Genomic DNA, 16,189 nt, shown 5'->3' with positions numbered 1-16,189 from the left:
CTTTGGAACCTCCCTTCAGGAAGCTGAAGGCTGCTCTCAAATCCCCCCTCACTCTTCGCTTCTGCAGACTAAACAGACCCAAGTCCCTCAGCCTCTCCTCATAAGTCATATGCTCCAGCCCCCTAATCATTTTGGTCGCCTCCGCTGGCCCCTCTCCAGTGCGTCCACATCCTTTCTGTAGTGGGGGGCCCAGAACTGGACACAATACTCCAGGGCTATGTCTACACTGGCACGATCTTGTGCCAGAGATATGCAAATGAGGCTAACTGTGGAATATCACCGAGCCTCATTTGCATATCTAATGAGCCGCCATTTTTGCAGAAGAGGCTCTTGCGCCAGAAGGAGTGTCTACACTGCCCCTTCTTGCGCAAGAAAACCCCTCTTGCACAATGCCCTTATTCCTGAAAATAATCAGCGTAGCTGCATTGTGCAAGAGGGTTTTTCTTGCGCAAGAAGGGGCATCGTAGACAGCTCCTTCTGGCAGAAGAGCCTCTTGCGCAAAATGGCGGCTCATTAGATATGCAAATGAGGCTCAGCGATATTCCACACTTAGCCTCATTTGCATATCTCTGGCACAAGATCGCGCCAGTGTAGACATAGCCCAGGTGTGGCCTCACCAGAGCCGAATAAAGGGGAATAATGACATCTCTGGATCTGCTGGCCATGCTCCTCCTAATGCAACCTAATATGCCATTAGCCCTCTTGGCTACAAGGGCGCCCTGTTGATTCATCTCCAGCTTCTCATCCACTGGAACCCCCAGGTCCTTTCTGCAGAACTGCTACTTAGCCAGTCGGTACCCAGCCTGTACCAATGCTTGGGATTCTTCTGTCCCAAGGGCAGGACTCTACACTTGTCCTTGTTGAACCTCATCAGATTTCTTGTGGCCCAATCCTCCAATCTGTCCAGGTCACTCTGGACCCTATCCCTGCCCTTCAGCGTATCTACCTCTGCCCCTAGCTTAGTGTCATCTGCAGACTTGCTGAGGGTGCAATCTATCCCCTCATCCAGGTCATTAATAAAGATATTGAACAAAATCGGTCCAAGAACCGAACCTTGGGGCACTCCGCTAGAAACCGACCGCCATCCTGACATGGAGCCGTTGATCACTACCCGTTGGGTCTGACAGTCTAGCCAGCTTTCTATCCATCTTACCGTCCATGTATCCAATCCATACTCCCCTAACATGCTGGCAAGAATATTGTGGGAGACCGTATCAAAAGCCTTGCTAAAGTCAAGGTCGATCACACCCACTGACACCCATGTCCACAGAGCCAGTTACCTCATCATAGAAGCTAATCAGATTGGTCAGGAACGACTTGCCCTTTGTGAATCCATGTTGACTATTCCTGATCACTTTTCCCTCTTCCAAGTGCTTCAAAATGGATTCCTTGAGGATCCCTTCCTTGATTTTTCTAGGGAAAAATCAGTAACTACTTCAGTCACTAGGACCATGGAATTGGGATGTAAAATTCTGGTGTGAATCAGTTAGCTGGTTTAACATTAGCTTTGATGTTTCCTGTTTAACCGGATAACCGACTCCGCCGGATTCCAGGTGGGGGACCACCCTTGCCCAGTTGGAGCAGCCCCCCAGGGCTCCCTCTCCCGGCCCCCTCAGATGCTCCTTGGTTCATAGATCCCACAGCTGAGGAAGGAATTGAGACTTTCTAGTCAGGCCTCTTGTACAAAGGCCAGAAAACTGCCTGCAAGAATTTCCAGGCCAGATAGGTCAAGCATCCAAAATTGCCCCTGATGGAAACTCTACCTGAGCCTTGGCAAAGTGTTCCAGTGCATAAGTACAGTCAGTGGGAAATGCAAGGGCCTTTTCCCCAATCCCAATCTGCCTAGCTTCAATTTCCAGCCATCAGATCACGTTAGACCTCTCTCAGGTCCGTGGCTTAATATTTTCCCATGTAGGTGTAACTGCCACTGGGCAGATTTGAACCTGGGACTTCAGCATAGGAGCCGCTGCCGTTTGCGCTATGAAGCTAGTTGGTGCTTAGCTCAGGTTGTAGAGGGAGGGCTCTTGAGCTTATGGTCTAGGTGCCCTGCATGGGCTGGTGACCCACACTAGGTGCGTGGGTTACACAGGTACTTGTCGATGGCAAGCAAAAGAGATTGAACTGGAGTCTCTCACTAGAAGCAGGGTCTCTATCCCGCCCATCGCTCTGTGGCTCCTCTCTGTGCCCTCTGCAGTGAACTGATCAACCTCCCCTCTGAACTGCGGGCATGAGAACTGGGCGCCCCCGAGCAGCCACACGAGCATGCAGCTGACAGGGAACTCTGCCGGTGATCTTCATTATTTCCCACGCTGCCGAGTTTTGGTCGCTGCAGACTCCATCCGTGCGAGTTCTCCCTTCTCTCCAGGACCACGGCAGAACTGTGACATGGGGGAGGGCCAAGACGCCCTCCCTGTGGGACCTGTGGAACCCACCCACGGTAATTCCCCCTTTGTGATTGCATGTTCGAGTCCATTTGGTATGAGCCGCACGTTTTAATCGAAATGCCGCGCGGTGCCAAGCGCAAGGCCCTGCAGAAGCCTGAGGCTATTGCAGCCGCACCCTCGCAGGAGAGCTTTGTTGATGCGATTACTGCTTAGTTTGACAAGGTCTGTTTTCTATGAACCCACGTGTGCTGGCGTTAATTGTATTGCATCACTCCCACTGACGGCAGGGAGCGTAGATCCTAGTCTTGTTACTGGCTCCCAACTCCTGGCTCCCCCAGACATCAGTAGGAGTTAGGTGCCTAAACAGCTGAGCCCGAGTGATTTGCCAAAGGTCATGCCGCGTCTGTGCAAAGCAGGGAACTGATCCCAGATCTCCTGGCTGACCTGCCCGCGGTGCCTCTCTCCCTGCCCGGCCTGCCGTCCGTGGCGCTGCGCCTCACCCATGCAGCCGGGCCAGGACAGGAATGAAAGAGGCCACAGCCACCTCCCTGCTGCTGAGGGGGGAGCCATGGGCCATCTTTGGTTCCCAGCGTGGATCTGCTCTGAGGCCGCGCAGCTGTTTGTCCCCTTTCCCAGCCAGGGCTTGCTCCTTGGGAACCAGCCCCCCTCTTATAAATGCCTGGATTTTACCCAGGCCCCTTTCTGTGCATTACTCTCCACCTTGTGAAGGGCTCATTCTTCACACCCTCGTGCACCCCAGCTGGATCCGAGCCACCCGAGATCCAGATTGGAGCTTGCCCACGGGCCTTTGTTCAGCCCCCGAGCTCTGAGAACACCGAGTTCATCTGGAGAACTCGGATCCCACCGCTGGGACCAAGTCAACCCTCCCCTGACTAGCTGGAGTTCCTGCGGGACCCAAGTGGTGTTTCCCCGGGCATCCATGCAACCCTTGCAGGGCCAAGTCGGTAAGGCCCAGATCCTCAAAGGGATTCAAGCGCCTGCCTTCCTGATCCGTGCCAGGGTCTGGGTGAAAGCGCTTCCATCGAGCAGCGAGCAGCCCCGTGGGCTCCAGGACGGGGCACGTGGGCAGGAAAAGCGCTGAGCTGGGCTGCAGCATCAGCCCTTCGGCGTGTAAATACCGAAGAGGGCGGCGGAGGCAGAGGACATGCGACAAATCTCCCCTCCCCCGACAGGCCATTGTGGGCAGCGGGGGACGTGGTGGGACTTCTGGGGATGAGTTCTGACCTGGCATGACTGCGTTTACCCCCCCCCCCCCTGCCTTCCCCGCACAAGAACCAGGTCTCTGGGGGAGAGAAAAGGCCTTTCCGGCCCGCAAGCTTGCCGGCGGGATGCTGGTCTTAGCTGCACCAAGGCAGTGCGGCCCTGCTGGCGGCCGGGCAGTTGCTGTCGCTTGCCCAGCGTACGGGAGAACAGGCCCCGTCTCAGGGTGGGTGTCCTAGGAGCAGGTCCCAACCGTGCCTGGAGTGTCGGGGGTGGTCTGTAGCAGCCAAGGGCCGGGCGGGTGGCAGGCTGCCCTCCCGGTGGCGTAGGAAGGGCCGTGTTCCTTGAGCGCCCTGCCAAGGAAACGGCCGAGCTCCGCGTCCCGCGAAGGCCCTGTCCCTGCGAGGCGCGGGCTCGCATACGCGCTGGTGCTCGCGTGCCAATCGTGAGGAGGCAGCCTGCGTCTCCGGCAGGATCCTTCCCCTAGTCGCCTCTCCTGAGCCCAGGCAATAGCCACGTCTTTTCTCAAGCCTCCCCCAGGCTCCCCGCACTGATCTCGCTAGGTAAGGCCCCCGGGGTGCCAGCTGTTTACCAGCTCCACGGAGCCTGGTGAGACTCCCGGGCAGCTGGGAGCTGCACCCAGCCTGAGGGATGATGCAAGGCGGCTCGGTCGAAACGTAGCCCGAGGCACGTGCCACTCCAGGCCTGGGCGCTTGGCTGCAGCGGGGCTCCAGGCATTCCCAGCCTGGGTCCGGGCACTCCTGGGAGCACGGCCAGGGTGTGAGAGGGTCCCAGCCGGGGGCTGCAGCCAGCTGTCAGCACCTCCCCTTGCGTCACGGCTTGCTGGGCAGGGCCCCCGCTGCGGTAACATGGACTGACGGGGGGAGGCTCAGTCATGGCTCTGCCCCATCCCAGCCAGGGGAAGGAGAGTCCAGCCCCCCGGCTCAGACACAGAGTGATGCCCCAGGGTGTCAGCCCTCCCCTTAGCCTGAGCCTGCGGCTCCCTCTGGCTCAGCCAAAGGGCCGTATGTTCTGCGGGGCGGCTCCCACCTGGGCCAGGAAGCTGCAGAAAGCGAGATGCCCTGCGCCCCAGCACCCGGCTCCTCTGGCGCTGCCTGGCTGAGCTCCCCACAGGGGACGCTGGGCCAATGCCTGTGGCCTATAAACACAGAGCTCCAAGGTGCCCCTAGCCCAGGTAGCCACCTTCCCTTAGACCGGGGTGGGGAGCCTAAGGCCCGGGGGCTGCCCCCGCAGCATTGGGGAGCCCCCGCTGTCCTCCCAGGAGGCTGGGGCACACCGGATCTCCTAGGCTGCCCCCAGCCCCGGGGCCGAGGGGGATGTGGGGAGTGTCTCTGCTTCTCGGGCAGGGCTGTGTCCACAAGGGCCTGTTGTTGGGGGGGGGGGTTGCTTCTCACCTGTGTGGCCCCGACTCAGCAGCCCCCTGGCCCGCTAGAGCTTGGCTGTGCCAGAGGGCCCCAGACACGAGGGCCGGGCCGGGCCTGCCCACCCCACCGGCTGCAGACGACTCTGACCTCCTTGTTCTTGCAGGGCTGTCGAATCCCCTGTGACTCCCTCGGACGCTGGGATCGCCTCCGACAAGCTGCCTGGGACAGAGGTGCCCCAGGCGGGCGGGCGGGCGGGGGAAGGCCCAGACCCTCCCTCGTGCTGTAACCTCGCTTGTTGTGCATGTGTCGTACGAGCGTCCGTCCGACGTGCTCCATGGCCCCGCCCCGCCCCCACACTGCCGACGCCCGTGCCGTACGACTGGTCCCGTGAGCCCCGCCCCTTCACGGCGTGATTGCTGTAGTGACTTAGACGGCGCCCGGATCTCACCGCAGATGACCATCGCTGGGCATTGGCTGCTCATCACTGACGCTCTACCGCAGGCTCCATCTGCCCGCCGACCGTGTCCATCCACCGAGCGGTAGCTGTGGACTATTTTTTTATGATTCTGATGATGATTATTTTTAGACTTGGTGCCGTTTGCTCCTCCAATGTACAGATTCCTTCTCCACTCGAGGCTGCTCCGGGGTTGGCTTGGGAGGGTCGAGGGGCATGGAGGGGGGGTCCAAGTTGCAATATAAGCATGGCCAATGGCTGGATGCCATGGCAGGGCCCAAGTGGACTGGCTGGCTGGCTGTGGCCAGCTTCTTTCGAATGCTGTTACATATCTTTGTGACCAAGGCAATACTGCTCCCATTCCCTGACATGCTGTACACATGCCTCTTCTGTCAAGCAGTACTAGAATTCCAATAAAGAGATCTGGGAGCTGACCTGTGGCTTTTGCGTGTGTCACTGCCTCTGCCGTTCCTTTGTGCGAGATCACTGCATCCCATCCAGTTAAACCCCCTGCACCTAACAATTGCAGCCAACACCCTGGATTGCATCCTGGGCCTGCTTTCGACTGGAGAGTCTCCCAGTTCGGTGTCCAGGTCCCTAGACTTTCTGGCAGGGTCACTGGATTCTGCCTGAGGACTCCTGGCTTCCCTAGGGCTCTTGGAACAGCGGACTGGAAATTTTAGGGCCACATCATTGAAATGACACCTGTTTTTATGTGTTCCTGCCTTTGAATGTGAATTTCCCTGCATGGCAGCATGGGATGATAGAAGCAGCACACCAGCTGGCTGTTACTATAAAGCTGATTAGCAGGGAACTAGTGAGCAATGTTGACATGTTACATGCCATCATTAGGTTTCAGAGTCAACACCCTCTTGCAATGAATGGAATCGTTCACATCTTGGCAACCTGTTATGTCAGGCTGACTGCAGATTCAGGAAGACAGTCCCATATTGTTTTACCTTAGGTTAATCTTTTCAATTGCTTTTTTGAATTCACAGTCATAAGGCCTAGAAATACAGGCTCAAATCCTCAGCTGATGTTAATTAATGTGGCTCCACTTGAGTCAAAGGAGCTGTACTGATTTGCACCAGGAAACAATCTAGCCCCTAATAATTTTAAACGACAGCTTAGGTTCTCCAGAACGGGGTTCAGCAGCAAATGGCAGTGTGCATGGGTGCCCTTGATTGCACTGTCTAGTGTTCCAGGTCACTGTTGTCATTAGTTTGGGGGATGTTAATTTAAGCTTAGAGAAATGCACACTGGGAATCTGAGAGCTTGAGCCCAGGCGGGGGCTGATTTCTGTGAATGCCGGTGAAGTGCAGTGATTAGAACTAGAGGTTTCAGCCCCTGAGGTTGGATCCCTGCGAAGGGCCCTGCCATAACGCTGGGGAGATAGCAAGAGCACACCGAGCCATCAGTGGATTGGTGGCTGATGGCCAAGCATCACTTAAAGCTCAGCCCTTTCTCCGAGACATGGAGCGGAGTTCTGTATTTCCCACTCTGATGAGATAAAGCCATTTGCAAGCCAGGCTGGCTGAGAGCCGCACCACCGGCTTCGTAATTATATTAAACCCCCTGGCCCAGATCCAGAATTGCTGCTGTTTCACTCTCAGATCAATGCTGAGCGGGCGGCTTCATGGTCTGGGGCCGGGAGCAGCGGGCAGTCACTTGGGACATGAGCCCCTCATGCCTGCGGGGCGCAGGACCACCCTGGCGCTTGCTGGCTGACCGGGCTGCCGGAGGAGTCCATGCCCAGGCCCCACCACCCGGAGTCCAACTCCTCAAGCCAGGGTGACCCTGCGGGCAGCAGCCCTGGGTGGTAGAACAGGAATCCCAGGCAGGCCCAGCCAGGCAAGCTCCAGTGGAGATGTTGAAGATGGACGAGTGTTTGCTGCAAACTGTCCAGGCAAATGCAGGCTCTCAGCACGCTGCTCAGACTGCAAGGGCCATGGGAGGGCTGGATGCTGGAGCCATGCTGGAGCCTGGAAGACAAGAGCAGGGACCCACCCCTACAGCTGCTCTAAGATCTCCCTGGGAGGCCAGTGCTGCTACTGCCCTTCTCCAGTTTAGCACCACTAGGGGGCACTGTCACTAGCTCCAAGCCAGAGCCCGAGGCCCTGGGGCATCAAAACTTTCCAACAGGTGGCTTGTCAATGAATCCTGTTGAAATGTCAACCAGAAAAGGAGCTGAACTCCCGGGAGTGTCCTGCTCTGCCCATTGGAATTCAAAAGTTTTCATTTAAAAAGGAGTTTTTTTGGGTCCAAAACCCAATTAATTGGGGGCAACGTTCAAACTGTCCCCTTGTCAGGACTCAGCCCCAGATCTGGTGGGTCTGAAATTCCCATTTCTAGCTGGCGTCGGGCTAGAAAGGCAGCCCCAGGGTGGAGCGTAATGAGGGAGGAATTTCCCGCTGGTGTCAATAGGCAGAGCCCCCGCTTGCGTGTCTCCTGTCAGCTGGAAGCTGAGCTGGATTCTGCCGCTTCCTGCAGCTCTGTTCATCCATTCCACCATCATCTGGGGCCTGGCCCAACGGCCTTGGGACTGCAGCAGGGAAGGGCAGATCTCTGCCTGGGGACCCCTCAGAGCAGAGCGGACACCCCTCGGGTGCAAGACAGGAGCTGTAGGGTGGGAGATGGCTTCACGCGATGTTCCCAAGAGAGGTGTTATGTCTCCTGAGCCTCAGGAGCTCCTGAATGCAGCCATCTCCTTTGGAGGTAAGAACCTCAGAACGGCCACCCTGGGTCAGACCAAAGGCCCATCCGGCCCAGTGTCCTGTCTGCCCACAGTGGCCAATGCCAGGTGCCCCAGAGGGAGTGAACAGAACAGGAAACCAGCAAGTGATCCCTCCCCTGTCACCCATTCCCAGCCCTGACAAACAGAGGCCAGGGACACCATTCCTATCCATATGGCTAGCAGCCATTGTAGGACCTAACCTCCATGAATGTATCTAATTCTTTCTTGAACCCTGTTAAAGTCCTGTTCTTCACAACATCCTCTGGCAAGGAGTTCCACAGGTTGCCTGTGTGACTTGTTCCAAAGTCAGCCAGCAGAGTCAAGCCCAAGGCTCCTGAGAGCTCTGCCCCTAGAAATACCCTTATGATTTAGAAAAGTGGGGTGACTGTCACTGTCCCCCGTTGCAAAGTGGAGAATGTCAGTCATGGAGGGACCTCAGCAGGGGTAACTCAGCAGCCAGTGGAGCGACACCAGTTTGCACCAGTGAGGGCTGGGACTGAAGAGTCCAGCCACCACACCAATGCAACCAAGGGGCTCAGGCCACTGTGGTCGGTGGAGCTGCTCCGGAGAGCCACTGGTGCACAGCGTGGAATTGCCCCCCCTTGCAGGTCACGCAGCGAGACCCAATCAAGCACAGCACCAGGCCCCCTCTACAGCCCCCTCTCTAAGGGGATGTCTACAACGTCAGCCTGAGCGACGCAACGTCAGCCGTGCTAACTACGGAGCTGAGTCCAGGGGGCTTCACTCGGCTTTCGGCGCAGCCACGCTGCAGGGAGCCCAAGGAAGAGCCCTCAGCTCCTCGTTACCGGCATGGACTGGAGCGCCCCTCGCACTTCCAATTGGCTCTTAACTAGCCCCGCTCATTCCACTGGAAAACCGACAGCGGCAGTTTGCTCTTCCCGCGTGGTGTAGCCAGGCCCTGTCGGTGCCGTCTCGCTGCCTCCCCTGCCGGTCGTGTGGGGAGTGGGGTGGCTCACTGAGCAGCACACGCCGCTGGCTCTGAGGACGGCACCTGTGGTGTGAACACAGCAGCACAGCTGGGCACTGGGGCCAAGGCCAAGCCAGGGAGCGGAGGAAGCGGAGAGGAGGGATGCCGGCAGGTGCCACCACGTCCCTCTCCCGCTGCGCCCTGGGGAGCCGCTGCTGACTCACAGGATTCGGAGGCCTTGCCTGGGTCCAGCTGGGAGCTGTGTGTATCCTGAAGCAGCTGCTGAATGCCAGTTGCTATAGAGCTGCTGTTACAGCCACGCCGAGTTGCTATAGAGTTGGGAACACTCCAGAGGAAGGGTCCCCTCCTGGGGAGGGGGAAGGATTTAACCTTTTCTGAGCTGGCCCAGGGCACAGAGCGATGAGCACTCAGGCTGCAAGCCCGGTGCCAGAGGGCGGGGAAAAGATGGATCTTTAACTAAGCTCAAAGGGGGCCAGGGAGGAGACTTCTGGCAAATAAAATAAATAGCCCATGCTGGGTAACGGCTTGGAAATGACACACACATTCCCCCTTGGGAAGGAAGCACATGGCTAGCTGTCCTCCCAGCTAGTTTGCATTTATGTTGAGCCATAGGTCTCAAGGTACTGTGCACATCTTAATTAGCCAGCCCGCACCATAGCCCTCAGGAGACAGGGCCTTGTGCCCATTTTACAGAAGAGGAAACTGAGGCACAGAGCGGTTGAAGACTGGCTTTTCAAAAGACGGCGTCACACAAGGTGAGTGCTGAGCTGGTCTGAAAATCTGGCCCGTGGGATCACAATGGGAGTTGCTGGGTGTTGAGTGACTCTGAAAATCCCAGCACAAGGAGGTCTGGGTGCTGGCAAATTGTAGAATCATAGAACCATAGAACTGGAAAAGACCTCAGGAGGTCATCAAGTCCAGCCCCCTGCTCTAGGCAGGACCAATCCCAACTAAATCAACCCGGCCAGGGCTTTGTCAAGCCGAGACTTAAACACCTCTAGGGATGGAGACTCCACTACTTCCCTAGGGAACCCATTCCAGAGCTTCACCACCCTCCTAGTGAAATAGTTTTTCCTAATATCCAACCTGGACCTCTCCCACCGCAACTTGAGACCATTGCTCCTTGTTCTGCCACCTGTCACTACTGAGAACAGCCTTTCTGCAGCCTCTTTGGAACCTCCCTTCAGGAAGTTGAAGGCTGCTATCAAATCCCCCCTCACTCTTCGCTTCTGCAGACTAAACAGACCCAACTCCCTCAGCCTCTCCTCATAAGTCATATGCTCCAGCCCCCTAATCATTTTGGTTGCCCTCCGCTGGACCCTCTCCAATGTGTCCACATCCTTTTTGTAGTGGGGGGCCCAGAACTGGACACAATACTCCAGATGCGGCCTCACCAAAGCCGAATAAAGGGGAATGATGACATCTCTGGATCTGCTGGCAATGCTCCTCTTAATGCAACCTAATACGCCATTAGCCTTCTTGGCTACAAGGGCGCCCTGTTGACTCATCTCCAGCTTCTCATTCACTGTAACCCCCAGGTCCTTTTCTGCAGAACTGCTACTTAACTGGTTGGTCCCCAGCTTGTAACTATGCTTGGGATTCTTCCGTCCCAAGTGCAGGACTCTACACTTGTCCTTGTTGAACCTCATCAGATTTCTTGTGGTCCAATCCTCCAATTTGTCTAAGTCACTCTGGACCCTATCTCTGCCCTTAAGCGTATCTACCTCTCCCCCCAGCTTAGTGTCATCCGCAAACTTGCTGAGGGTGCAATCCACCCCCTCATCCAGGTCATTAATAAAGATATTGAACAAAACCGGTCCTAGAACTGAACCTTGGGGTACTCCGCTAGAAACCGACCACCATCCTGACATCGAGCTGTTGATCACTACCGCTGGGCCCGGCCTTCTAGCCATCTTTCTATCCACCTTACCGTCCATTTATCCAATCCACAATCCCTTAACTTGCTGGCAAGAATATTGTGGGAGACCGTATCAAAAGCCTTGCTAAAGTCAAGGTATATAACATCCACTGACTTCCCCATGTCCACAGAGCCAGTTACCTCATCATAGAAGCTAATCAGATTGGTCAGGCAGGACTTGCCCTTTGTGAATCCATGCTGACTATTCCTGATCACTTTCCTCTCATCCAAGTGCCTCAATATGGATTCCTTAAGGATCCCTTCCATGATTTTTCCAGGAACCGAGGTAAGACTGACCGGCCTATAGTTCCCTGAATCGTCCTTCTTCCCTTTTTTGAAGATGGGCACTACATTTGCCTTTTTCCAATCATCCGGGATTTCTCCTGATCTCCACGACTTTTCAAAGATAATGGCCAAAGGCTCCTCAATGACATTTGCTAACTCCCTCAGTACCCTCGGATGCATTAAGTCTGGACTCATGGATTTGGGTACGTTTAGCTTTTCTAAATCGTTCCTAACCTGTTCTTTACCCACCAAGGGCTGTCCATCTTCATCCCATCTTGCGTCACTTAGCGCAGAAGTCCAGGAGCCCACCTTGTCCGTGAAGACAGAGGCAAAGAAAGCATTGAGTACAGGCAGTCCCCGGGTTACGTACAAGATAGGGACTGTAGGTTTGTTCTTAAGTTGAATTTGTATGTAAGTCGGAACTGGTACATATTGTAGGGGAAACTCTAGCCAAACATTTTTTTTAGTTTTGGATAGCATAGGGAAAGGTTAACTCCCCTCTAATGTTTGTTTTGCTGTCTGTTCCCCTGTTCAGAAGATTTCACATCTATTTCTGTCCCTGTGACAAACTCAGGACTAAAGGAGTAACTCATCAAATACCAAACAGCTCTGCACCATGCTTTGAGCTAATAGCTTTATTTCCACACCACCCAGGGTTCTAGGAGGAGGGTCCTTTTTTTGCTAACACAATGAGGCCAGCACTTTGTTTGTTTTGGTGGAGTCTTTGTTTGCCCAGGGAGCCCAGCATGTATAGGGGGAGGAGGGGAAAGGTGGGAATAATAGGGGGCGGAGAGGCTGCTTTTGTCCGCTGATTTGGCAGCCTGTTGCCGGGGGCAGCCAGGTTGCTGGGGGGAGGGAGGCAGCTTGTTAGTTGGGGGAGGAGGGCACCTTGTTGCTGGGGGAAGGAGGGCATGCAGGCTGCGAGGCCGCAGCAGGCATGGGGAGGCACTTTTCCTCCGCTGGCAGCTCTGCGGGACACCTTTCCCAGTGGCCAGTTGCTGCTGCAGGCAGAAGCCAGAGCCGGAGGAGCCAGCCCGAGGAGGAGGAGGTGGATCCAGGTGAGTGAGCCTCTGGGATGTATAGAGGGGGGGTGGAGAGGGAAGAAGGGGGGTGGAGGGGGAAGACGGGCTGAGGCTGGCCAGCGACCGGGGGGCAGGCTGCGAGACCGCGGCTGGCAGCAGACTTGGGGAGGCGCGTTTCCTCCGCTTTGCAGGACCCCATTCCCTACGGCCAGTTGCTGCTGCTGCACCTAGGCTCCACGTGTGAGCCAGCCCCGGCATGTATAGAGCGGTGGAGGGGGAAGAAGGGGGGTGGAGGGGGAAGACGGGCTGAGGCTGGCCGGCGACCGGGGGGCAGGCTGCGAGACCGCGGCTGGCAGCGGACTTGGGGAGGCGCGTTTCCTCCGCCCAGCAGCTCTGTGAGACCCCATTCCCTATGCCAGCTGCTGCTGCAGGCGGAGACCAGTCAGAGCCGGCAGGAGGAGGAGATGGATCCCAGGATCCACGTGAGCGAGCCCCGGGGATGCTGCTGCGCATGTGCGGCAGTTGCCTTACCCCCGTTCGTATCTAGGGATCCGACATAAGTCGGATCCACGTAAGTCGGGGACTGCCTGTACTTCAGCTTTCCCCACATCATCTGTCACTAGGTTACCTCCTTCATCCAGTAGGGGCCCCACATGCTCTCTGATCACCTTCTTCTTGTTAACATGCCTGTTAAAATCTGACCCTGAAAACAGAGCAAAGGGGAAAGAGCCAAGGAATAACCAATTGTACACATAGTGAACCCTACAGCAGGGCTCCTCTCCCACACTGCAGATCCAGCTCGGGAGGTCCATTTCCCGGAGTTTTGCTTTGGTGCTCTCCTATCGCCATAGATCAGTGCCAGCCTTGCAACCAATCCCAGTGCTGCAGGAGAGAGGATGATGGCCAGGCTGTCTAGTGGTGAGATCAGGGGACTGGGCATCAGCAGCTGGTTTCCTCTGTGCTCTTGGGCAAGTCTGTTGCTCTGTGCCTCAGTTTCCCCACACGTTCATTGAAGATAATATCTCCCCACCTCCGGGGAGAGCACTGAGCCTCTTGCCTGGCCCTGGGGGACTCCCCCAAGTGGCTTGATGGGGCAGCGAGAGCGCTAGGAACAGAACCAGGAGTTCTGCGGTCCCAGACACAGCGGGGACAGAGCCCGGTGTCCTGCCTCCCTGCTCGACCTGTGCGGAAGGGGCGGGGCCTGGTTCGGTTTTGTTAGCATGGGCAAATCGAGGAGCGTTTAACCCTCATTTCCCAGCCTGGATTAAAGCACCACGAACGGGAGACACGATTGTGCTGCAGGAACCTGCTCTCCAGCGGGCCAGGGAGCCTGCTGCTTGTTTCAGAGCACGTGTGTTTCCTCCAGACTCCCGCTCTGGGCAGTGAGCTCTTGGCAAGACGTTCGCTGTCGGATGTGTCCCGGCGCCCACAGTGCTCTGTGTGGAAAGCCACCCCAGGCAGCGCAAGAGGGCAGGGAAAGGTGAATGAGTCTGCAGCACACTCGCAAGCCCTGCTTCCTTCCCAGAACAGAGACAAGCCCCCCTGGCTTGACAGGCCCAAGGCACATCGCAATATTGCATCTGGTTTCCAAGAGTGGGAGGGAGAGGAAGCAAGAGGAGAGAACATACAGGTGGAAAAAGCGCAAGGCGGTTGGCAGGCGAGAGGAGAAGGCAGGAGACAGTGAGAGACGGAAAGAGAAAATGGGACGGAGACAGTAACCAAAAATAGACCCTGGGCACACCAAGGCTGGAGGTGGGTCTCTGATGAGCTGGGGGCAGGGGAAGGAGGGGGCTGCTCTGAGGCCCCCTGTGCTGCTGAGCCAAACAGCTGATTGCATTACTTTTAATCTAGGAAAACAGCCCCAAGTGTCTGATCAGGCAGGAACAAAGCCCAGCGGGGATGTCAGCGTCCCATTGGCCAGTCTCGGTCAGGGAAAGAGACGGCCAGGACTAAACGCATCATTACAGGGCGAGTGCAGCGGGGAAGGCAGGGAAGGGGGGGGGCTCTGCCAGGCTGAGTCAGGACGACAGAATATTCAGACCGGCGCTAGCCTGTAAGCAGCCACATTGCATTGTACATCCAGGGGGTTTGCTGCCCCCGCTGACTGGCTGCAGGAGCTCATCCCCGCACTGAACCAGGAGGCGGCCCGAGTGCTCAGTCAGCTGGAGGACCTACAGCCAGGTGTAAGGGACTCCCCTTGTCCCCGAGTGCTCCCCTCCCGGGTTCCCTTCGACAAACCCACTTAGTCTGGTTAGTGTCTATAAGTTTATTACCCTTAGGTCTTGCTATCGATGCGCCGGGGCGAACTATTCCCCGCCCGGATTAACGCCGACTGGTATGACGGCCCACTGGAGGGGGAAGGGGGTTCGGGCCCACCCTCGCTCTGAACCCCGACCCAGGGCCCTAAGTCCGGCCTAGCGGAGGGGGTCGGAAAACCCCTAAACTCCCCCGCTCTCGGGGTCCACTCCCCCGCCCTGGGCCGCTTCTTCCCCCACGTGGGTGATCACGTAGTCTGTGGTCCCCGGGGTTATAGCTCACCCCAAGGCCTCCAAATCCCGATGGTCTCCGCAGGCTGCCGGCTCCGTTTCCCGCACCCCCGGGAGTCCTCCCTTTCTCCCGGCCCAGCCTCTACTTTTAAACCTCCCTCCCTGATGGCGTCCCCCCGACGCCATTTCCCTGCGTTACTTCCGGGTCGTGGGGGGATGACGTCACGCTGCCCGTTTCCTGGCCGGCCCGTTCCTGCCTCTCCACCCGTCCGCCCATTGTGGGCCCCGTTGCTGTCCGCCCGGGGTTCTTCACGGCTCTTTGCCCTCGCGCCGCACTGCTGCCGTCCGCCGGGCTCAGCACGGGTCCAGCGGCTTCCGGAGGGGGTGGGTCCGACCCGCCACACCAAGGGATTACAACCGAGTCAAGGAGGCCCTGCTGCACAAGTTCGGGCTGACCCCCGAGATGTACAGGAAGAGGTTCTGGGGGGTGCAGAAGGAGCCACGGGAGACCTATGTGGATCTGGCCTCCCGCCTGGCGCAATACGGCCGCAAGTGGGTGTCTGGAGTCGGAGCCCAGACCCCAGAGGAGCTGCTCAAGCTGGTCATGATGGAGCAGTTCTATGAAGCGTGCCCACCCAAACTGAGGATGTGGCTCAAGGACCGAAGACCAGAGACCCCCCAGGAGGCCGGGAGGCTGGCGGATGAGTTCACGGAGAGCCAGTCCGGGTGTGAACGGGAGTCCCGGAGAGAAGGGGAATCGCGCAGAGACCGGATCTCGGCTGAGCGACGGAGGGAGTCAACTACGAGGCGAGGCCAAGGAACAGGTCGTCTGTGCCCCAGAGAACCTGGACAGAGACAGCCCAAAGCCTAACTTGCCAGCGCTGTGGGCAAAAAGGCCACAAGAGGGCTCGGTGCACCAGGCACCAAGACCTGGGATTTCCCAGGGTTAACTGGCTGGGGTGGGAGGAAGGGCAGGCCGCCCCAGAGGCTGGGGCCAGCAGGCAAAGCTCAGCTCAGAGAGAGGGGAAGGATGCTCAGTGCACCTCCCCTGGGAGGTCTGACCCTCGGGAGGCAGATTTCTCCATGTACCGGGTGGGGGCAGGACGGCCCCTGCGGAGCGAGTGCCTCATACCCCTGGAGGTGGATGGCAGGGAGGTGACGGGTTTCTGGGACACGGGGGCGGAGGTGATGCTGGCCCAGCCTGAGGTCATAGCCCCAGACCACATGGTCCCTAATACTCAGCTGACCCTGAGGGGCATAGATGGGACCCCATTTAAGGTGCCTATAGCCCGGGTGCATCTGAAATGGGGGGCCAACGAGGGCCCCAAGGAAGTGGGGGTCACCAGCACTT

At 57.3% G+C, this 16,189-nt stretch overlaps 1 protein-coding gene across 1 annotated transcript in view; it reads left to right on the top strand.

The window, feature by feature from the left end:
- The window catches only part of KCNC4 (potassium voltage-gated channel subfamily C member 4), a 47,294-nt gene extending 41,426 nt beyond the window's left edge, over positions 1 to 5,868 (top strand). Inside the window, exon 4 of the mRNA XM_006132408.4 lies at positions 5,154 to 5,868. Coding sequence (XP_006132470.1) covers positions 5,154 to 5,173 — 20 coding nt within the window. The 3' untranslated portion in view covers positions 5,174 to 5,868. The remainder of the gene's footprint in view (positions 1 to 5,153) is intronic.
- The last annotated feature ends 10,321 nt before the right edge of the window (positions 5,869 to 16,189 follow it).

This window comes from Pelodiscus sinensis, chromosome 27, assembly GCF_049634645.1.
Source record: "Pelodiscus sinensis isolate JC-2024 chromosome 27, ASM4963464v1, whole genome shotgun sequence".
Classification (NCBI taxonomy): Eukaryota; Metazoa; Chordata; order Testudines; family Trionychidae; genus Pelodiscus; species Pelodiscus sinensis.
This window is presented reverse-complemented; position numbering and strand designations above follow the sequence as displayed.